Here is a 24613-nt window from a genome sequence, read left to right as displayed (position 1 = left end):
CCGCGGACCCCCGTTTCATATCAAGGACCTCCACATTGACATGTATTACCCCGCGGACCCCCGTTTCATATCAAGGACCCCCACATTGACATGTATTACCCCGCGGACCCCCGTTTCATATCAAGGACCCCCACATTGACATGTATTACCCCGCGGACCCCCGTTTCATATCAAGGACCCCCACATTGACATGTATTACCCCGCGGACCCCCGTTTCATATCAAGGACCCCCACATTGACATGTATTACCCCGCGGACCCCCGTTTGAAACCATACAGCAGCTATAGGGACCCCCATGCATACGAGGAACATTTCTACGGCTCAAGCCAGTGATTCTCAACCCGTTTCATTTCAAGGACCCCCCGTTTGACATGAATACGTTTTATGCCATTAAATGCTCATTTAATGGCATCTCTGGGACCCCCAATTTATATTGTAAAATCAATGTTTATTTAACTCTGAGAGTACAAATGGACCCTAACGGGTCCATTTGGTTCCATTTGTACACTCTCAGAGTTACAGAGAATACAGACCCTCGAGGGTCCATTTGGTTCCAAACTATCATTTAGCTGGGGACCCCCTGGAACTCCCTCAAGGACCCCTGGGGGTCCCCGGACCCCACTTTGGGAACCACTGGCCTACAGTGAACGATATTAGCTTCACCAAACGATTTTTCACAAATAATTTTCTAGACAAATGACCGAAAAAACGTTTGTATTATTATTTCTCTTACACAAATGCAGTATTGTCTTCTTTTTAATTTACAATACTGTTTGTTTTCAATACTGTAGCAAACGACAGCTAGGATTATTTTATTTTTATTTTATGTTTTTGAGGGAGAGCGAGTGCATTTTCCAGCAGCGGCCACGGCAGCCGTGGGGGGAGGAGGGAAAGTTATGACTAGCAATATTATTAAATTATTAAATTTAATTCTTATTGTCTGAGGTCGTTAAGAAAGCATGCATTCATATTCCTGTATTATTTCTGAGGTTGTTTTGTAAGCATTATGAGTGACAGCGGCTGAAGCAGCTCCACTTCGGCACAAACAAGGGAATACATTAATTTAGCTCCTATGCCACCAAAATGTGGAACGCCCTACCAACAGTCATTAAGACATGCAAATCCCTTGACTCCTTCAAAACCGCTCTCAAAGGGCACCTACGGACGGCTGCAATTCTAAACTGGCCCCCGTAAAATCTGAATCCCCCCCATCCCCACCCAACCTCCCCCTTTTCCCCTCACTGTATTTGTTTCTTTTCCCTTTTTACCTCCTTTATGATGAATTCCTGTTCTGTTCTTTGGCTATAGAAGTGTATATACGTCTCTAAATGTTATGATGAATTGAACAAGGTGAACCCTCTTGTAAACAAGTGTAATGCTTTATTGGGTCGTCCCCTCACAGTTAACAGTCTTTGTATTGAGTTGTGCTTGAAATGTACTGTAATTCTGTAAACTGTTAATACATATTTCAATCAAAAAACTGCCAGTGAGTCAGTCAGGCGGCCGTCGTGGTGGATTAGGAAGCATTATACAGTGTACAGTATCTGTACAATCTGTCAATCAGATAGGACTTTTCTGTGTGGATGTATGGGCTGTCAATCAGATAGGCCTTTTCTGTTTGGATGTATGGGCTGTCAATCAGATAGGACTTTTCTGTTTGGATGTATGGGCTGTCAATCAGATAGGACTTTTCTGTTTGGATGTATGGGCTGTCAACCAGATAGGACTTTTCTGTTTGGATGTATGGGCTGTCAATCAGATAGGACTTTTCTGTTTGGATGTATGGGCTGTCAATCAGATAGGACTTTTCTGTTTGGATGGATGGGCTGTCAATCAGATAGGACTTTTCTGTTGTGATGTATGGGCTGTCAATCAGATAGGACTTTTCTGTTGTGATGTATGGGCTGTCAATCAGATAGGACTTTTCTGTTGTGATGTATGGGCTGTCAATCAGATAGGACTTTTCTGTTGTGATGTATGGGTTGTCAATCAGATAGGACTTTTCTGTTTGGATGTATGGGCTGTCACTTGACAGTTTTCAAATCAGCCTCATGGTGGCGCTACAACAGGCCAAGCCACGTCACACACACACACACATTTATATTGCTCCTAAACATCTTGCCAAACATCACACACACACTCCTATCCTCCTGGTGGAGACCTGTGCCCAGAAGGGCACTTTTTCTAGTTTTATTGTATCCTCATGGTTTTAGCAGCTCCTATTTGTCTGATTCTAGTGACCTTTTAAGTTTAACCTCTGTCATCATTGAGAGAGTGTTGCTTGGTGATTTAAACCTGTATCTCAATCAATGTTGCTCTTAATGTCCTCATAGTGGAGGAGCTTATATAGAAAAGGGGGATTTTGCACTAATTTGTCTAAAAGCTCCACATTTTGTCGCCCAAGGGCTGCTCTAATGATTTAGCTAGGGCGCCCGAGGCCGGCGACCTTGGGAAACTTTGCTTGGCTATATAGAAGTGTCTATTTGTACGTCTCTAAATGTTTTGATGAATTGAACAAGGTGGACCCTCTTGTAAACAAGTGTAATGCTTTATTGGGTCGTCCACTCACAGTTAACAGTCTTTGTATTGAGTTGTGCTTGAAATGTACTGTAATTCTGCAAACTGTTAATAAATATTATATCAATCAAAAACAGCGGCTGAAAGCTGGAGTACCATTAAAAACCTATAACAATAACATTTCTAAATGTCATTCTGCTTTCAGTAGCATGTGACGTGTCAAACTAGGGGGGGTTCATGATTCTGAATGCATTCCAACCATTAGTTTTGCACGAAAAACACTCCTTGGGCTGAATTCAGCCACTTGCCCAAATGTGATGTCCTCATCACATTTGTGATGACAAGCTAATATGGCTGTTTTAGCCCAAGGAGTGTTTAACTAATGCTTGTAGTGGATTCAGAATCCTGTCAGAGTCCCAGATCTAAACTAATGCTTGTAGTGGATTCAGAATCCTGTCAGAGTCCCAGATCTAAACTAATGCTTGTAGTGGATTCAGAATCCTGTCAGAGTCCCAGATCTAAACTAATGCTTGTAGTGGATTCAGAATCCTGTCAGAGTCCCAGATCTAAACTAATGCTTGTAGTGGATTCAGAATCCTGTCAGAGTCCCAGATCTAAACTAATGCTTGTAGTGGATTCAGAATCCTGTCAGAGTCCCAGATCTAAACTAATGCTTGTAGTGGATTCAGAATCCTGTCAGAGTCCCAGATCTAAACTAATGCTTGTAGTGGATTCAGAATCCTGTCAGAGTCCCAGATCTAAACTAATGCTTGTAGTGGATTCAGAATCCTGTCAGAGTCCCAGATCTAAACTAATGCTTGTAGTGGATTCAGAATCCTGTCAGAGTCCTAGATCTAAACTAATGCTTGTAGTGGATTCAGAATCCTGTCAGAGTCCCAGATGGACTTTATTGAGTAGAACTCCCTTCAGTCCAGAGAGGTTCTGTTGATGTTTAATCTGCTTTTATTCACCTGTCACTTTATACCTGTTGGACTTTATCCTGATCTGACTTGGTTTGACATGTTTATTATTTTATTTACTGGACTCTGTCTTCTGGCTGCATGCTTTTTATAATGTAATCCTTAACCCATTCTGGACGGGAACCCCTTTGTGTTTTTACTAAGCATTATGTTATACTTTAGCTATTTAAAAATAGCAGATCTACAAGCTCGTAGCGCGCCACCGAGTGGCGCGCTACGAGCTTGTAGATCTGCTATTTTAGAAAAATCGTGAAAATCCGGCACAAATCTTTGAATATATATATATTCTTTCAGAAGACTTTTTTTTAATTTCGACGTCAGGCCTATAGGGCCATTCCACCGCTGAAAGAAACTGCAATCAGTCAATAATAATAGTATTTGTAGTAGATAACAGCAGCACAATTTGAGTCCAGGACAGTGTTTATTGTGTCCTAAACATCATTAAAATAAGTTCTGGTTGCAAAAGAGGTGAAGTGGCCCTTTAACGAAGTAGAAGTTGCTGTTGACGTTTTGACCTGCAGTCTAGTGTCCAATCACATCGTAGTAACCATCACTGGGCCAGTCTAGTGTCCAATCACATCGTAGTAACCATCACTGGGCCAGTTTAGTGTCCAATCACATCATAGTAACATCACTGGGCCAGTCTAGTGTCCAATCACATCGTAGTAACATCACTGGGCCAGTCTAGTGTCCAATCACATCGTAGTAACATCACTGGGCCAGTCTAGTGTCCAATCACATCGTAGTAACCATCACTGGGCCAGTTTAGTGTCCAATCACATCGTAGTAACATCACTGGGCCAGTTTAGTGTCCAATCACATCGTAGTAACATCACAAGGCCAGTCTAGTGTCGAATCACATCGTAGTAACATCACTGGGCCAGTCTAGTGTCCAATCACATCGTAGTATCATCACTGGGCCAGTCTCGTGTCCAATCAGGTCGTAGTAACATCACTGGGCCAGTCTAGTGTCCAATCACATCATAGTAACATCACTGGGCCAGTCTAGTGTCCAATCACATCGTAGTAACATCACTGGGCCAGTCTAGTGTCCAATCACATCGTAGTATCATCACTGGGCCAGTTTAGTGTCCAATCACATCGTAGTAACATCACTGGGCCAGTCTAGTGTCCAATCACATCGTAGTAACATCACTGGGCCAGTCTAGTGTCCAATCAGGTCGTAGTAACATCACTAGGCCAGTCTAGTGTCCAATCACATCGTAGTATCATCACTGGGCCAGTCTAGTGTCCAATCAGGTCGTAGTAACATCACTGGGCCAGTCTAGTGTCCAATCACATCGTAGTATCATCACTGGGCCAGTCTAGTGTCCAATCAGGTCGTAGTAACATCACTGGGCCAGTCTAGTGTCCAATCAGGTCGTAGTAACATCACTGGGCCAGTCTAGTGTCCAATCACATCATAGTAACATCACTGGGCCAGTCTAGTGTCCAATCACATCGTAGTATCATCACTGGGCCAGTCTAGTGTCCAATCAGGTCGTAGTAACATCACTGGGCCAGTCTAGTGTCCAATCACATCGTAGTATCATCACTGGGCCAGTCTAGTGTCCAATCAGGTCGTAGTAACATCACTGGGCCAGTCTAGTGTCCAATCACATCATAGTAACATCACTGGGCCAGTCTAGTGTCCAATCAGGTCGTAGTAACATCACTGGGCCAGTCTAGTGTCCAATCACATCATAGTAACATCACTGGGCCAGTCTAGTGTCCAATCAGGTCGTAGTAACATCACTGGGCCAGTCTAGTGTCCAATCACATCGTAGTATCATCACTGGGCCAGTCTAGTGTCCAATCACATCGTAGTATCATCACTGGGCCAGTCTAGTGTCCAATCACATCGTAGTAACATCACTGGGCCAGTCTAGTGTCCAATCACATCATAGTAACATCACTGGGCTAGTCTAGTGTCCAATCACATCGTAGTAACATCACTGGGCCAGTCTAGTGTCCAATCACATCATAGTATCATCACTGGGCCAGTCTAGTGTCCAATCACATCGTAGTATCATCACTGGGCCGTCATGTGTCCCTGGAAAATAGCGGAAAATAGCAGATCTACAAGATCACAATGCTTCGCGATACTACGTGTATTGAGCTTGTGGATCTGCTATTTTCACCACTTTTTTTTGTAATGAATGTGGATACGAGGTTAGAACAACAAGAAAGGCTTGTTAACACCTGCTTTCACCTGCTGGTGTGTGTGCGTGTGCGTGTGCGTGTGTGTGTGTGTGTGTGTGTGTGTGTGTGTGTGGAAAATGACAGACAGTGAGGAATGTGATTATCACTGTAACAGTTATATTATTAGTAATGTTTATGTGCACGCAAGCACGCACACGCACGCACACATGCACACGCACGCACGCACACAGAGCTCTGTGGTTAGTTCAGTCAAAATGAATGTGTGAATCCAGGCTCTAAATAATGAATCAGTAGGTCTAGTGTGGACACACTAATGTTGACATGGTGTCGGTCAGAGAACTATTACATGTGAGAGAGATGTTGTGATGGAGACACATTTAGAGTCTGTTCATCTCTAGCAGTGGTTCTGAAATCTACCATGAACTGGAACCAAATGGACCTGAGGGTCCATTTGGTGCAGGTCCCTCTTTGAAAACCGCTGGTCTAAATATATTATATTCATTATATTGTCCAATGTGTGATATAACAATATAACAGTAATGACAACAAACCTATAATAACAGCAGATTATTGTAACTTACTGTATGTTAATGTTTTACAGTTCAACCAACAGCTGTAGACAGGATGGCCAGTGGAACCTCAGCTTCCATCACTGGTGAGTTCTATCAACCCTTTAGAACTGGGAAAGGATCTGTGTGGTTTTACAGTTCAGCTAAACGTATATATAGGCCTATATATACTGGATAGCAATGTAGTTTTATCAGAAAACTCTTAGGATTTAGAACAGAGGTTCTAGTATAGCAGATCTATAGCATAGCAGATCTATAGCATAGCATATCTATAGGATAGCATATCTATAGCATAGCACATCTATAGGATAGCAGATCTATAGCATAGCAGATCTATAGCATAGCAGATCTATAGCATAGCAGATCTATAACATAGCAGATCTACAAGCTCACAGCATGACACTTTGTGCCACGCCTCAGTGTTGAGTGTTTGAAAAATGTGGAATAATAAAAATGTGGAATATTTTCCTTGACTTGAAAACGTTTGAGAACTACTGATTTAGAAGGCATTTGTAGAATCGGCCTCAGGTCTAAATCAGATGAAACCAACAAACTGATACTGGTTTAGTCACATCTGTGATTTTTATCAATATTATGTTTATTTCTCCAACCAGGGAAGAACAGCGAGCCGTCAGAACTGAGCATTGTTCTGATCGGGGGAAGACGTGGAGGTAGACCCAGTGGAAAGAGTTCAGTAGGAAACCTCATCCTGGGCAGAGATGGTTTTAAAACAAACAGAACAACTAAGAGTGTCATGAGACAAGAGTTAGTGTCAGGGAGACAGGTCAGTGTGGTCGACACTCCAGGATGGTGGTCTCATTTACCCCTAGATCTGACCCCAAAACTGACCCAGTTAGAAATCCAACATAGTGTGAGTCTGTGTCCTCCAGGACCACATGCCTTCGTCCTAGTGATGCCATTGGACGTCCCGTCAGTAGGAACAGATCTGTCAGCAGAGGAGCATGTGAGTCTTCTCCTCAGTGACCGAGTGTGGAAACGCGCTATTATGGTGTTCACTGTAGCTGATAAAACCAACATGAGACCTGGTCTCATTAGATCTAATCGTCAATTAAGATATCTCACTGAGAAATGTGAAGGTCGCTTCCATGTTCTTAACATCAGTGACAGAGGAGATGGTAGTCAGGTCACACAGCTGATGGAGAAGATAGATCAGATGGTGAAGAGTAGTGGTGGTCACTATGAGACAGAAGAACACGTCTCAGAGGAACTGAAGGAGAAGGAGAGAACTATCAGCAGAAGAGCAGAACAAAGGAGGACAGACACTCTGAAACGAACCACTGGACTTCCAAAAGATACTGGTACACACACACACACACACACACACACACACACACAAACACACACACACACACACACACACACACACACACACACACACACACACACACACACACACACACACACACACTCTAGTCTAAGTAGTAATGTACGTACGTTAGTATTATTCTATGATGTCTCCTGGTGGACATTCTGAACTGTACACTGAACAAACCTAATTAGATATTATGAATTAGATATTAGTAACAACATATAATTTCCTGGACATTGTATCCTGGTTCTTAATCAATCATCATTCCTAATATGGGCATGTCATTACACTGTAGGCGAACATTTCCAAGCAGATCTACAAGCTCAAAACATATTGTGTTAATTGTGAGCTTGTAGATCTGCTATTGTTTGCCATTTGTACTGCGATGAATGATGAAATAATGATATGTCTCCAGTTTTTAAATAATAAGCTGTCAAAGTGAAAGTAAACAATGTTTTCTCTGACAGGACTGACTGACCTCAGGATTCTGCTGCTGGGAAAGGAGAAATCTGGGAAGAGTTCAGCAGGAAACACCATTCTAGGAGGAAGGGGTTTCAAAGTTAGTCAGACAGGTCAAAGGTCAGCACAGTGTGAGGTGAGACAGGGTAGCGTAGCAGGGAGACATGTGACAGTGGTGGACTCACCAGGCTGGTACTACAACCGTCCACTACAGGACACCTCAGAGATGGACAAACTGGAGATCCAGGACAGTGTGTCTCTCTGTCCTCCTGGACCACATGCTGTCCTTCTGGCCGTTCCTCTTCATGAAGCATTCACCAAAGCACAGAGAGTAGCAGTAGAGGAACACATGACCCTTCTGTCACAGAGCGCGTGGAGTCATGCTATAGTCCTGTTCAACTATGGAGACCTTCTGGGAGACAGAAGCATCGAGCAGCACATCGAGGCTGAAGGAGAAGACCTCCGCTGGCTTCTTGACACATGTGGGAACAGGTACCATGTCTTCAACAACCAGAAGACAGATGACACTCAGGTCACAGAGCTGCTGCAGAAGATGGAGGAGATGGTGGCAGGAAACAGAGGTGGACACTATGAAGATGGTGGAGATGTTTCAGAGACGACGTCAGAGAGGAAGAAGATCAGAGAGGAACATGTCCACACATTGATGACCAAGATACAGAGACAAAGAACTGCTCTGAAAGCTCTGTTTGAAGGTGATGTTCATCTGTGTGTGTGTGTGTGTGTGTGTGTGTGTGTGTGTGTGTGTGTGTGTGTGTGTGTGTGTGTGTGTGTGTGTGTGTGTGTGTGTGTGTGTGTGTGTGTGTGTGTGTGTGTGTGTGTGTGTGTGTGTGTGTGTGTGTGTGTGTGTGTGTGTGTGTGTGTGTGTGTGCGTGTGCATGGATGGATCCTTTCCTGGTTTTAATGGGTTAAATAACAGTACTTGTTCCTCCATTGAACTGATCTAATGAACATTATATTATTATATTGGTGCATTAATTAATGCATTTCAACTCATTTACATAATTGATCACGTGATACTAGTCAGTATAACTTCAAATGATACATTATGTATTGTTCTGTGGTCAGTTTAGTGCAATCATTTATGCAGTTTAATCTCACTAATGTGTGTGTGTGTGTGTGTGTGTGTGATGTGTGTGTGTGTGTGTGTGTGTGTGTGTGTGTGTGTGTGTGTGTGTGTGTGTGTGTGTGTGTGTGTGTGTGTGTGTGTGTGTGTGTGCGTGCGTGCGTGCGTGCGTGCGTGCGTGCGTGCGTGCGTGCGTGCGTGCGTGCGTGCGTGCGTGCGTGCGTGCGTGCGTGCGTGCGTGCGTGCGTGCGTGCGTGCGTGCGTGCGTGCGTGCGTGCGTGCGTGCGTGCGTGCGTGCGTGCGTGCGTGCGTGCGTGCGTGCGTGCGTGCGTGCGTGCGTGCGTGCGTGCGTGCGTGCGTGCGTGCGTGCGTGCGTGCGTGCGTGCGTGCGTGCGTGCGTGCGTGCGTGCGTGCGTGCGTGCGTGCGTGCGTGCGTGCGTGCGTGCGTGCGTGCGTGCGTGCGTGCGTGCGTGCGTGCGTGCGTGCGTGCGTGCGTGCGTGCGTGCGTGCGTGCGTGCGTGCGTGCGTGCGTGCGTGCGTGCGTGCGTGCGTGCGTGCGTGCGTGCGTGCGTGCGTGCGTGCGTGCGTGCGTGCGTGCGTGCGTGCGTGCGTGCGTGCGTGCGTGCGTGCGTCAGGAGAACATCAGAGTCTACCAGAGGTGAAGGTGATGCTGGTTGGTGGAGAACAGGCTCAGAGAAGCAGAGCTGGAGATCTCATACTGCAGGATGATGTGTTTAAACAAACTCTACTCAAGGTGAGGAATATTATATGAATGTGATGTTATAATTATAATGAATGACTTCACTCTAAGTTAATAAACAGTAAAGAGATCAAATATGTTTTCTAAAGATAATGTAACAGTATATAATATACTATTATACTATATATATATATATATCTGCTGTCATGAATGTCTATTGATCATGTGATCAGTGAAGTGTCACTGATCAATATACACAGTAATGTGTCATTTTAGATTTGTGCAGCTATTCATAAATAGCAGATGTACAGCTCATCCTACGTCACTTCTGCTATTTATAGTTTTTATTTATCTTGAAAATGTAACAACTACTAATTTAGAAGGCATTTGTAGAATCAGCATCTTAACCCATTGTGGGCGGGAACCCCTTTTGGTGTTTCAAGCATTATGTTATGCTTTAGCTGTTGAAAAATAGCAGATCTACAAGCTCATAGCGCGGCACCGAGTGCCGCGCTATGAGCTTGTAGATCTGCTATTTTTGAAAAATCGCAAAAATGCGGCGCAAATCTTTGAATATATATTCTTTCAGAGCGAACGTTTTCAACTCATATCTTTGCTTCGGGGGGGGGGGGGGGGGGGGGGTCTGGAACAGCATATTTTGAGATGGGGGTTGGCGGCCAATTACATATAGTCTTTGGGGTCCTTGACAATAAATATTGAGCACCGCTGATACAGAAACATGAGGCTTTTCAGAAAATTGTCATGATTTAGAAGATATTTTTTAAATGTTGACGTCAGGTCTAAATGGATGAATGTGTTAATAAACTGCTCTGAACATCCTGTGGAGAAGATAGAATGTCAAATTAACAGCTTTCAAACACAGAGTTTAAACTTTTAGAGATTTGTTCGTTTCAGAATTCAGATTAATGAACGATATTAATCCCATATTACTGTCACTGTTAAGCCCAACACACACCGTCTGTGAACGCCGCGCGTCAAAACAGCCGCCTCCGTTATTTTCATTGAACCTATCCCACACCGGCGGCGTCAGACGCGCGCTGGCGCACGTTCACGCCTCGCCTGACGCTCCGATACGCCGCTGTTCTATTTTCCAGGCGTTGCCGCGCGGCCTCCATCGGGGAATCCGTGGGCGTGGCTGGCCAGCCGCGCGGTAGCGCGCCGCGTCCTGTGGGTGTTGCTGTGACGCGCGGCAATACTGTGCCGCGTCGCTGCGCACCCGCATCACAGACGGTGTGTGTTGGGCTTTAGACAAAGTAAATGAGAATATATACATTCAGTGAGTTAATATCTGGTAAGATTTAAGAGCAACTCCAGTGAGGACAGAATAGAGTGAATGCTTTGATTATTATGACTAACATACAGTAAACTTCATATTCCAGGAGTTTAAAACCCAGACTAAACTGACAGAATGTGTCAGACACCAGAGACGAGTTGCTGGAAGAACAGTGAGTGTGGTGAACTGTCCAGACTGGTCGACTACACCTCCATCACAGAAGACCAAAGACGTCCTTCTACACGGTGTGACTCTGTGTTCTCCTGGACCCCACGCTGTCCTGGTGACTGTTCCTGTCGAGTCCAGTTTCTGTGAAGCTGACAGGAGATCAGTGGAGGAACACATGGAGCTGCTGGGGGACAGAGTCTGGAGACGCGCTCTGGTTCTGTTCACGTGGGGATACTGGCTGGGAGGGAGACGTGTTGAGGAGTACATCGAGGCTGAAGGAGAACCTCTGAGGAGGATCCTGGAGAAATGTGGCTACAGGTACCATGTTCTAAACTCCATGAACGTGGACATTTCAGAAGTCACAGAGCTGATGGAGAAAATAGAAGACATGGTGATGAGGGACAGAGGACACTTTGGACAGATGACACTCATTAAAAGACTGAGAGGAAGAACAGAAGAACAATGGAAGAAGAGAGAGCAGGAGATGATAGAGAGGATGAGCAGGTCTGTGACGACGGAGCCAGAAGAACCAACCCTGCCAGCTGTCAGGAGAAGGAACAGCATGGACCAAGAGGATGCACAAAGCATGGACTTTCCTCCAGATAGTGAGTATCTGTGTGTGTGTGTGTGTGTGTGCGTGTGTGTGTGTGTGTGTGTGTGTGTGTGTGTGTGTGTGTGTGTGTGTGTGTGTGTGTGTGTGTGTGTGTGTGTGTGTGTGTGTGTGTGTGTGTGTGTGTGTGTGTGTGTGTGTGTGTGTGTGTGTGTGTGTGTGTGTGTGTGTGTGTGTGTGTGTGTGTGCGCGTGTGAGTGTGCACGAATGCTCTGATGACCTTTTTGGTGTCAAGAGGTCAAGAGGAACAGAGTCATGCAGAGATGGGGGGGGGGGTTCACATCCAGGCATGTTTATATTGTCAGTGTAAATGTGTTGCTGTCTGTTGTCTTGTGTTCCAGTGTGTGTTTATATTGTCAGTGTAAATGTGTTGCTGTCTGTTGTCTTGTGTTCCAGTGAGTGTGTTTATATTGTCAGTGTAAATGTGTTGCTGTCTGTTGTCTTGTGTTCCAGTGAGTGTGTTTATATTGTCAGTGTAAATGTGTTGCTGTCTGTTGTCTTGTGTTCCAGTGAGTGTGTTTATATTGTCAGTGTAAATGTGTTGCTGTCTGTTGTCTAGTGTTCCAGTGAGTGTGTTTATATTGTCAGTGTAAATGTGTTGCTGTCTGTTGTCTTGTGTTCCAGTGAGTGTGTTTATATTGTCAGTGTAAATGTGTTGCTGTCTGTTGTCTTGTGTTCCAGTGAGTGTGTTTATATTGTCAGTGTAAATGTGTTGCTGTCTGTTGTCTTGTGTTCCAGTGAGTGTGTTTATATTGTCAGTGTAAATGTGTTGCTGTCTGTTGTCTTGTGTTCCAGTGAGTGTGTTTATATTGTCAGTGTAAATGTGTTGCTGTCTGTTGTCTTGTGTTCCAGTGAGTGTGTTTATATTGTCAGTGTAAATGTGTTGCTGTCTGTTGTCTTGTGTTCCAGTGAGTGGAGGAACTCGCTCTTCAGGATATGACACCGCCAGTGGAGCTCCAACCTTCACTGATGCTGATGTAAGTGTGAGAGAGGAAGATGTTTCATAGATGAAACTTTAGTCTGACATTATTCACAAACATTTAAGTTCTCATTTCGTTACTTTATGTTTCATTGTATTTTCAGTCTGTGGTGACGGGGCTAGAAGAATCAACCCTGCCAGCTGTCAGGAGAAGGAGAAGCATGATTTGGGATCCTCCAAGCAGTGAGTATCAATATCCTGTTTACATCATGATGTCATCACTGTCAGATGGAAACCTGTACTGTATGTCCAATAATGTTACTTTTCAGGAAATAAAAAGAGGCTGTGTTTCAATGGGTAGTCATTATTTAGTCACAGCTGTTGTTAATACTTTGTATTGGTTCAATAGTTATAAAACACATGCACAGCCAGACTATAGTTAGAGCATTAATTTAGTGATTGGTTATGTAATCGTGCGTGCGTGCGTGCGTGCATGTGTGTGTGTGTGTGTGTGTGTGTGTGTGTGCATGAGTATAAAATTACTGAACTTTTGTAGTGAACTTTTGCGTGGAAGTTGAGGTCACGGTCAAAATTACATCATGGTTCATGTTGTCATTGTAAATGTGTTGCTGTCTGTTGTCGTGTTCCAGTGAGTGTGTTTATATTGTCAGTGTAAATGTGTTGCTGTCTGTTGTCTTGTGTTCCAGTGAGTGTGTTTATATTGTCAGTGTAAATGTGTTGCTGTCTGTTGTCTTGTGTTCCAGTGAGTGTGTTTATATTGTCAGTGTAAATGTGTTGCTGTCTGTTGTCTTGTGTTCCAGTGAGTGTGTTTATATTGTCAGTGTAAATGTGTTGCTGTCTGTTGTCTAGTGTTCCAGTGAGTGTGTTTATATTGTCAGTGTAAATGTGTTGCTGTCTGTTGTCTAGTGTTCCAGTGAGTGTGTTTATATTGTCAGTGTAAATGTGTTGCTGTCTGTTGTCTTGTGTTCCAGTGAGTGTGTTTATATTGTCAGTGTAAATGTGTTGCTGTCTGTTGTCTTGTGTTCCAGTGAGTGGAGGAACTCGCTCTTCAGGATATGACACCGCCAGTGGAGCTCCAACCTTCACTGATGCTGATGTAAGTGTGAGAGAGGAAGATGTTTCATAGATGAAACTTTAGTCTGACTTTAATCACAAACATTTAAGTTCTTTATCTTTACTTTATGTTTCATTGTATTTCCAGTCTGTGGTGACGGGGCTAGAAGAATCAACCCTGCCAGCTGTCAGGAGAAGGAACAGCATACAGTGGCGTCCTCCAAGCAGTGAGTATCAATATCCTGTTTACATCATGATGTCATCACTGTCAGATGGAAACCTGTACTGTATGTCCAATAATGTTACTTTTCAGGAAATAAAAAGAGGCTGTGTTTCAATGGGTAGTAATTATTTAGTCACAGCTGTTGTTAATACTTTTTATTGGTTCAATAGTTATAAAACACATGCACAGCCAGACTATAGTTAGAGCATTAATTTAGTGATTGGTTATGTAATCGTGCGTGCGTGCGTGCGTGCGTGTGTGTGTGTGTGTGTGTGTGTGTGTGTGTGTGTGTGCATGAGTATAAAATTACTGAATTTTTGTAGTGAACTTTTGCGTGGAAGTTGAGGTCACGGTCAAAATTACATCATGGTTCATGTTGTCATTGTAAATGTGTTGCTGTCTGTTGTCTTGTGTTCCAGTGAGTGTGTTTATATTGTCAGTGTAAATGTGTTGCTGTCTGTTGTCTTGTGTTCCAGTGAGTGTGTTTATATTGTCAGTGTAAATGTGTTGCTGTCTGTTGTCTTGTGTTCCAGTGAGTGTGTTTATATTGTCAATGTAAATGGGTTGCTGTCTGTTGTCTTGTGTTCCAGTGAGTGTGTTTATACTGTCAGTGTAAATGTGTTGCTGTCTGTTGTCTTGTGTTCCAGTGAGTGTGTTTATATTGTCAGTGTAAATGTGTTGCTGTCTGTTGTCTTGTGTTCCAGTGAGTGGAGGAACTCGCTCTTCAGGATTTGACACCATGAGTGTCGTTTCAAGCCAGGCAGAGACTGATGTAAGTGTTTCCATTGTGGTCTATGTATTACATTAATCAACATAGCATAACACTTTGTTGATAACTAAGAGCTTTGGTTACAAATTAAAATGCAATTGATCATATTTTTCCATTGTTGTCTTTATATAGGAAGATTTAAGTACTGATGATTGATATACCAGCTATCTGATATATCGGGATGATATTTGTGCTTTTTCACTAATTACAATGTTCCCTCTCTTTCCTGTCGATATTGTGACAAGGAGACACGACAGAAGACTCTGTTTGAGAGACTGACAGGAGTTAAAACTCTAACAGCAGAAGAATGGAAGAAGAGAGAGGAGGAGCTGATCGAGACGATGTTGACGTTTGTGATGACGGAGCCACAAGAACCAAGTAGTGAGTCTTACTGTTGTCCTCTTATGTGGACACACATTACTTACTAAAATGTGTGTTTGTGCATTTAATAAAATAACAAGATTGGATGCATTTTCATTAAAGAATGATTAGTAGGCTGCTCTAAGATGAACATTTAGGGTGACCAGATGTCCCCCGGCCGTTGCGTGGAGTCCCTCATTTCCAAGACTTTTCAGGCGTCCCACAAACTGAGACCCTGTCCCACATTGTGACTGACAGGCATCAGGGTTCAAATTGAGACCCTGTCCCACATTGTGACTGACAGGCATCAGGGTTCAAATTGAGACCCTGTCCCACATTGTGACTGACAGACATCAGTGTTCAAACTGAGACCCTGTCCCACATTGTGACTAGCAGGCATCAGTGTTCAAACTGAGACCCTGTCCCACATTGTGACTAGCAGGCATCAGTGTTCAAATTGAGACCCTGTCCCACATTGTGACTGACAGGCATCAGTGTTCAAACTGAGACCCTGTCCCACAGTGTGACTGGCAGGTATCAGTGTTCAAACTGAGACCCTGTCCCACATTGTGACTGGCAGGCATCAGTGTTCAAACTGAGACCCTGTCCCACAGTGTGACTGACAGGCATCAGTGTTCAAACTGAGACCCTGTCCCACAGTGAGACTGGCAGGTATCAGTGTTCAAACTGAGACCCTGTCCCACATTGTGACTGGCAGGCATCAGTGTTCAAACTGAGACCCTGTCCCACATTGTGACTGACAGGCATCAGTGTTCAAACTGAGACCCTGTCCCACATTGTGACTGACAGGCATCAGTGTTCAAACTGAGACCCTGTCCCACATTGTGACTGACAGGCATCAGTGTTCAAATGCCCTAATTAATAGTCAGTCCTCTAATAGTTGGCTTTCTGTTGTAAAGCTCTCTCGTTGTCTCTTTAAGCCTGTTATAATAATAGGCTAACATGAGAAATATCCCCTAGGCTACAGTAGGCCTACCAGTAAGTCGGCCATACCACCTTTTAGAACAAAATGTGAGGGTTTGTGTTTTTATTCTAATTGTAAATGTGTGTGTTTGTTGTCTTGTGTTGCAGTGAGTGGTGACACACCTTCTGCCAAGGTCTCAGATTGGCTGAACAGATATCCTGGACCAATAGCGCCCTCTTCAGGACATGACACCATGAGCATAGCTGCTCCCAGCCAGGCAGACACTGGTGATGTGACGAGTGCGAGAGATGAAGATGTTTCATAGATGAAAACTTTATTAGGCTTGAGTTATACTTTGTTGCACACACTGGTGTCACGCGGATGAATAGCAGATCTACAAGCTCACACAACTAGTAGTGATGAGCATTGTTGTTCTTTTCAGTGAATCATTCAGATCAGATCACTAAAACTTAACTTTGAGTTGTACAGATCTAAGATTTGTATTATTGTATTAATATGAACATATTTCTACATATTTCTGGCATTCCTGAGGAGCAGCGACTGTGTGCTCTTTGTGACCTGGGAGTTGTAGAGGATGAGTTTCATTTTGTTTTCTATTGTCCACTATAGCATGATTTAAGAAACTCTTTATTTGAAAGAATTCAGGATAAGAACCCAGATCTGTTTTGGATGTCTGAGTGTTTTATGTTAAATTGGTTGTTCAGTAATGACGTTTTTGTTTTAGGAAAATTCATAGAGAAGGCATGGCAGTTACGTTGGAGAACAATGTATCCATAAGTAACTATATCTATGTATTTTGTGTATATGTATCATTATGTATGTACAATTTTGTGAGTGTCTTGTAAGCCTGTGCGGGCTGGGCATCTTATGATGTAGGACACTTTAATAAAAACTCTATCTATCTATCTATCTATCTATCTATCTATCTATCTATCTATCTATCTATCTATCTATCTATCTATCTATCTACCTACCTATCTATCTATCTATCTATCTATCTATCTATCTATCTATCTATCTATCTATCTATCTATCTATCTATCTATCTACCTACCTATCTATCTATCTATCTATCTATCTACCTACCTTGGTGTTTAAATCACTTTAGGTTCATGTTTATTTTGCCGTTTTCACATCTCGATTAATTTATTGTATTTTATCACATATATTTCTATAAGTTTTTGTTTAAGATGGAGAGCAGTGATTTTTTCCCCACCCTAAAACATGATATATTGTGATGTCACTATATCACTTTTTTTTCATTGGCACGTTTGACTGTCAAGGTTTCAGCCTCCAGGAAGAAACCCTAAATACAAAGGAAAGACGTCTAATAGAAGAGTTATGACATTGAGGGGGCAGAAACCGAGCACTCGAGCGCTGTTCATGCAGCCTGAACTGAGACAAGCTGGAGTTGGAAATACATTGTTTTCAACGAGGGCGGCACAAATAAAAGCAATTTAAATGTTATTGTTTTAAAGTATTGTACAGTAACAACTAACGTCTCTTTAATGTTTATGTTGTACTATTACTACAAAACAATCTAAAATAAAGGGATTTAAGATCATTAAAGCTGGGCTGTTTGTTGCCTGAGTCCAATGCATTTCTGCTTACTTCCGGTCCAGGACTTATTTGTCCCTATTTGCTGTCCCCATTCTCAATAGAAGTGTATATATGTAGGAGAGCTGCCATTGGACTGAAGCCCCATGAAGTGACCAATAGGAGTCTATGTAGGAGAGCTGCCATTGGACTGAAGCCCCATGAAGTGACCAATAGAAGTCTATGTAGGAGAGCTGCCATTGGACTGAAGCCCCATGAAGTGAACAGAGTTTGCGTAACTATCTATACTCTATGGCTCTGCATTGCACAAACCGACCACACCAAGGGGTCTTATTCAGTATTTTAGCTGTGACGATCAGCTCCGCCTCCTGAGATACTTCCGGGTCCTACTTTTGTGTCGCTTTTGTGTCCCCATAGAGTTATACTGTGACGCTCCGTCGAACTAAATCTGAGACGAAAACAACCACGAAAGTCTAATTTTACCGCTTTCCTCGCAACAACAAAGCCGCGCTGCTCTCCCAAATCTGGCTGACAGGCTTTCTGCCCCACACGGAATACTATCGCCATTTTATTTCATTGTGTCAACTAAATCCTCATTAATGCAAACTAGATTCAACATACTCAAGCCTGCAAACATTCTAAATATGCCCCCGAAATATTTTACTGAGCAAATGGACTGTTACCACCTTCAATAATAATGATAATAATAGTCTTTATTGTCTCCACATCATATATTTTTTTTGTCATGGACAAATTGTACAAAACATTAATAATTCTACTCGAGTTGGAAGCATTAAGACCCATTTTAACCCTCAATGGCTTCCTTTCTGAAAAATAACGTCATTGTAAAAAGATTCACGCGTTTAGATATTCTATTTACAATGAGATGCGGACGGGAGCTGGTGCCACTTGGACCACCCTGGGCAAGACCTACACTGAAAAGACTATCAGCGGAAGTTGCGGGATTTTAGCGGAAGTATCTCCCAAGGAAATTACGTTGATGCTTTACAAATCAGTTTACATTCTCCGCGAATGAAACAAGTGTTGTGATTGGTCGGGAAAATATCGTATCCGGGGGAAATACATCTGATGGATGTTCCGGAGGATACATCCGCCCGATAGCTTCTCTGCCTTACGTTGTGACCAGGCTCTTCTTTTCGCAGAAAAGTAAGCCTGGGACCGAGGCTAATAAACACTACACTTGGACCCGGACGCAACGTAGCACTACAAAATGACGTCAGACTTAAATACTGAATGAACACATGAAAAACTACACAAATCACAGCACTCCATCTTTAAGTACAGAGGGTGGCAACTCTTGACCGATATATATCGTCCAGCTGACGACATAGGCTGATATTTGCATATTTACATAATTGTCCCTTTCTTTAAATCTCTATTGGTCAATAAATAAACCCGACATCATGTTACAATGAATGCATTTACAACAATGTGAGCTTTATTGAAGAGTACATGGTTGTATTTCAACATTATTGTTATTCAATTCCCAGGTATAGGCATGCTTTGGCTATAGGCAAAAATGGCTCAGTTGCCGTTCAATACATCTTAAATGGGCCAATAATAGGCTTTCATATAATGGAGAAACAGAGTTGTTTTGATGTCCAAGTGGGGGAAAAAAAGCAAAAAACAGTCAGTATATAGGGTGGTCAGGGGCGACTGTGGCTCAGGAGGTAGAGCAGGTCGTCCAATGATCCATGGGTCGGCGGTTCGAATCCCGGCTCCTCCTGGCTACATGTCCTTGGGCAAGACACTGAACCCCAAATTGCTCCCGATGTGCTGGTTGGTACCTTGCATGGCTTCCACTGCAATCGGTGTATGAATGTGTGAATGTAATGCACAATCTCTGTAAAGCGCCTTGGATAAAGGCGCTATATATAAATGCACCATTTACCATTTACCTGTGTGGGGTGGATGATATCACCTGTGTGGGGTGGATGAAATCACCTGTGTGGGGTGGATGAAATCACCTATGTGGGGTGGATGAAATCACCTATGTGGGGTGGATGAAATCACCTATGTGGGGTGGATGAAATCACCTGTGTGGGGTGGATGAAATCACCTATGTGGGGTGGATGAAATCACCTATGTGGGGTGGATGAAATCACCTGTGTGGGGTGGATGAAATCACCTGTGTGGGGTGGATGAAATCACCTATGTGGGGTGGATGAAATCACCTATGTGGGGTGGATGAAATCACCTATGTGGGGTGGATGAAATCACCTGTGTGGGGTGGATGAAATCACCTGTGTGGGGTGGATGAAATCACCTGTGTGGGGTGGATGAAATCACCTATGTGGGGTGGATGAAATCACCTATGTGGGGTGGATGAAATCACCTGTGTGGGGTGGATGAAATCACCTGTGTGGGGTGGATGAAATCACCTGTGTGGGGTGGATGAAATCACCTGTGTGGGGTGGATGAAATCACCTGTGTGGGGTGGATGAAATCACCTGTGTGGGGTGGATGAAATCACCTATGTGGGGTGGATGAAATCACCTATGTGGGGTGGATGAAATCACCTGTGTGGGGTGGATGAAATCACCTGTGTGGGGTGGATGAAATCACCTATGTGGGGTGGATGAAATCACATGTGGGGTGGATGAAATCACCTGTGGGGTGGATGAAATCACCTGTGTGGGGTGGATGAAATCACCTATGTGGGGTGGATGAAATCACCTATGTGGGGTGGATGAAATCACATGTGGGGTGGATGAAATCACATGTGGGGTGGATGAAATCACCTGTGGGGTGGATGAAATCACCTGTGGGGTGGATGAAATCACCTGTGGGGTGGATGAAATCACCTATGTAGGGTGGATGAAATCACCTATGTGGGGTGGATGAAATCACCTGTGTGGGGTGGATGAAATCACCTATGTAGGGTGGATGAAATCACCTATGCGGGGTGGATGAAATCACCTATGTGGAGTGGATGAAATCACCTGTGGGGTGGATGAAATCACCTATGTGGGGTGGATGAAATCACCTGTGGGGTGGATGAAATCACCTGTGTGGGGTGGATGAAATCACCTATGTGGGGTGGATGAAATCACCTATGTGGGGTGGATGAAATCACCTGTGTGGGGTGGATGAAATCACCTATGTGGGGTGGATGAAATCACCTGTGTGGGGTGGATGAAATCACCTGTGGGGTGGATGAAATCACCTGTGTGGGGTGGATGAAATCACCTGTGTGGGGTGGATGAAATCACCTATGTGGGGTGGATGAAATCACCTGTGTGGGGTGGATGAAATCACCTGTGTGGGGTGGATGAAATCACCTATGTGGGGTGGATGAAATCACCTATGTGGGGTGGATGAAATCACCTATGTGGGGTGGATGAAATCACCTATGTGGGGTGGATGAAATCACCTGTGTGGGGTGGATGAAATCACCTGTGTGGGGTGGATGAAATCACCTATGTGGGGTGGATGAAATCACATGTGGGGTGGATGAAATCACCTGTGGGGTGGATGAAATCACCTGTGTGGGGTGGATGAAATCACCTATGTGGGGTGGATGAAATCACCTATGTGGGGTGGATGAAATCACATGTGGGGTGGATGAAATCACCTGTGGGGTGGATGAAATCACCTGTGGGGTGGATGAAATCACCTGTGGGGTGGATGAAATCACCTATGTAGGGTGGATGAAATCACCTATGTGGGGTGGATGAAATCACCTGTGTGGGGTGGATGAAATCACCTATGTAGGGTGGATGAAATCACCTATGCGGGGTGGATGAAATCACCTATGTGGAGTGGATGAAATCACCTGTGGGGTGGATGAAATCACCTATGTGGGGTGGATGAAATCACCTGTGTGGGGTGGATGAAATCACCTGTGTGGGGTGGATGAAATCACCTATGTGGGGTGGATGAAATCACCTATGTGGGGTGGATGAAATCACCTGTGGGGTGGATGAAATCACCTGTGTGGGGTGGATGAAATCACCTGTGGGGTGGATGAAATCACCTGTGTGGGGTGGATGAAATCACCTGTGTGGGGTGGATGAAATCACCTATGTGGGGTGGATGAAATCACCTGTGTGGGGTGGATGAAATCACCTGTGTGGGGTGGATGAAATCACCTATGTGGGGTGGATGAAATCACCTATGTGGGGTTGATGAAATCACCTATGTGGGGTGGATGAAATCACCTATGTGGGGTGGATGAAATCACCTGTGTGGGGTGGATGAAATCACCTATGTGGGGTGGATGAAATCACCTATGTGGGGTGGATGAAATCACCTATGTGGGGTGGATGAAATCACCTATGTGGGGTTGATGAAATCACCTATGTGGGGTGGATGAAATCACCTATGTGGGGTTGATGAAATCACCTATGTGGGGTGGATGAAATCACCTGTGGGGTGGATGAAATCACCTATGTGGGGTGGATGAAATCACCTATGTGGGGTGGATGAAATCACCTATGTGGGGTGGATGAAATCACCTGTGGGGTGGATGAAATCACCTATGTGGGGTGGATGAAATCACCTATGTGGGGTGGATGAAATCACCTATGTGGGGTGGATGAAATCACCTATGTGGGGTGGATGAAATCACCTGTGGGGTGGATGAAATCACCTGTGGGGTGGATGAAATCACCTGTGGGGTGTCGCGACGTACTCACAGTCAAACACACTGCCAACGCACACAGCTGATAGCAGTTCTTAAATAGTGCTCAGGTGGAAATAAAGACTCCTGCTGAGATCCCGTTTTCTCCAAACTTTATTTGTCCATTTTAAATTATTACACTGATGAAAAAAAAAAGAATTGAAATTAAATTCAAAACCAGGTGTATAAAATAACGTTATAAATAAGAACATAAAACATAACAACTGGAATACATCTGATCATTTGAATAACACAAAGGATACCAATAGGCCTACAGTATCTGGTGAATTACAATCTCAGTTAAACATAAATTAAAAAAATCAGAAATAAAACATGTTTTTAAATACTGTCAAGAGGTTCATTGTTTCTTTCAATATCGGCTGAAATGGCATCATGCTCCAGTTCTCATTGTCTTCCACTAGCATTGCTAAAAATGCTAACATGCCCTGCCCTTTACCACTTAAGTGCTATAGTTCCAAACATTGCTCGTATGGCTGGAACTATCCCATTGAGATAGAATGAGCACTTCTGCGTTCCGTTGTTACAATGGGAGTCAACGCTAGTGTCGCCACTCTCTTACTAGATTACTCTGATCTAACCCATGTTATGCTTAGCTGTGATTGGACCATAGCAGTTTGGGGAGGGGCTTAGCTATAGGTCAAACAATCAAACAATGCTATGGACCATTGATTCTCCAAGTCAGTGGATTCCAAACTTGTTCATGTCAAGGACGCCCGAGAAGATACTCATCAGCCCGCAGACCCCCCCCCCCCCCATTTGAAAATACATGCCAAGGACCCCCACTAGAGAAGAGTTCTACGTCTCTAGGACCCCCAGTTTGACCTGAATTAGGCTACGGACGCTCATTGCATGGCCTTTCTATCTCTGGGACCCCCAATACATGTTGTAAAATCAATCTTAATTTAACTCTGAGAGGTGACACATGGAACCAAATGGACCCTAATGGGTCCATTTGGTTCCATGTGTACACTCTCAGAGTTACAGACCCATAAGGGTCCATTTGGTTCCATTTGTACACTCTCAGAGTTACAGACCCATAAGGGACCATTTGGTTCCATTTGTACACTCTCAGAGTTACAGACCCATAAGGGACCATTTGGTTCCATTTGTACACTCTCAGAGTTACAGACCCATAAGAGTCCATTTGGTTCCATTTGTACACTCTCAGAGTTAGACCCATAAGGGTCCATTTGGTTCCATTTGTACACTCTCAGAGTTACAGACCCATAAGGGTCCATTTGGTTCCATGTGTACACTCTCAGAGTTACAGACCCATAAGGGTCCATTTGGTTCCATTTGTACACTCTCAGAGTTAGACCCATAAGGGTCCATTTGGTTCCATTTGTACACTCTCAGAGTTACAGACCCATAAGGGTCCATTTGGTTCCATGTGTACACTCTCAGAGTTACAGACCCATAAGGGTCCATTTGGTTCCATTTGTACACTCTCAGAGTTACAGACCCATAAGAGTCCATTTGGTTCCATTTGTACACTCTCAGAGTTAGACCCATAAGGGTCCATTTGGTTCCATTTGTACACTCTCAGAGTTACAGACCCATAAGGGTCCATTTGGTTCCATGTGTACACTCTCAGAGTTACAGACCCATAAGGGTCCATTTGGTTCCATTTGTACACTCTCAGAGTTACAGACCCATAAGAGTCCATTTGATTCCATTTGTACACTCTCAGTTACAGACCCATAAGGGTCCATTTGGTTCCATTTGTACACTCTCAGAGTTAGACCCATAAGGGTCCATTTGGTTCCATTTGTACACTCTCAGAGTTACAGACCCATAAGGGTCCATTTGGTTCCATGTGTACACTCTCAGAGTTACAGACCCATAAGGGTCCATTTGGTTCCATTTGTACACTCTCAGAGTTACAGACCCATAAGAGTCCATTTGATTCCATTTGTACACTCTCAGAGTTACAGACCCATAAGGGTCCATTTCTACACTCTCAGAGTTACAGACCCATAAGAGTCCATTTGATTCCATTTGTACACTCTCAGAGTTACAGACCCATAAGGGTCCATTTCTACACTCTCAGAGTTACAGACCCATAAGGGTCCATTTGGTTCCAAAATATCATTTAGCTGGGGTTCCCCTCAAACTCCCTCAAGGACCCCTGGGGGTCCCCGGACCCCCTGGAACTCCCTCAAGGACCCCTGGGGGTCCCCGGACCCCCTCAAACTCCCTCAAGGACCCCTGGGGGTCCCCGGACCCCA

At 44.0% G+C, this 24613-nt stretch overlaps 2 protein-coding genes across 2 annotated transcripts; both read left to right on the top strand.

The window, feature by feature from the left end:
* Positions 1 to 6263: 6263 nt before the first annotated feature.
* On the top strand, positions 6264 to 9078 carry LOC306913804 (GTPase IMAP family member 8-like; the record flags this gene model as incomplete). The annotated part of the gene is made up of 4 exons (XM_079490617.1): positions 6264 to 6315; positions 6844 to 7548; positions 8027 to 8744; positions 9060 to 9078. Exons 1-4 carry the CDS (start codon positions 6285 to 6287, stop codon positions 9076 to 9078), a joined length of 1473 nt encoding a protein of 490 aa, XP_079346743.1. The 5' UTR covers positions 6264 to 6284.
* A 557-nt stretch (positions 9079 to 9635) lies between these two features.
* LOC306913803 (uncharacterized protein) lies at positions 9636 to 17601 on the top strand. The gene is made up of 9 exons (XM_079490616.1): positions 9636 to 9856; positions 11203 to 11869; positions 12784 to 12851; positions 12958 to 13036; positions 13843 to 13910; positions 14016 to 14094; positions 14795 to 14862; positions 15105 to 15240; positions 16312 to 17601. Exons 1-9 carry the CDS (start codon positions 9770 to 9772, stop codon positions 16467 to 16469), a joined length of 1410 nt encoding a protein of 469 aa, XP_079346742.1. The 5' UTR covers positions 9636 to 9769; the 3' UTR covers positions 16470 to 17601.
* Positions 17602 to 24613: the final 7012 nt, after the last annotated feature.

The sequence above is a fragment of the Electrona antarctica genome (assembly GCF_951216825.1).
Source record: "Electrona antarctica genome assembly, chromosome: 21".
NCBI lineage: Eukaryota > Metazoa > Chordata > Actinopteri > Myctophiformes > Myctophidae > Electrona > Electrona antarctica.
Note: the sequence above shows the minus strand (reverse complement) of the source record. Positions and strands in the feature narration are given on the sequence as shown.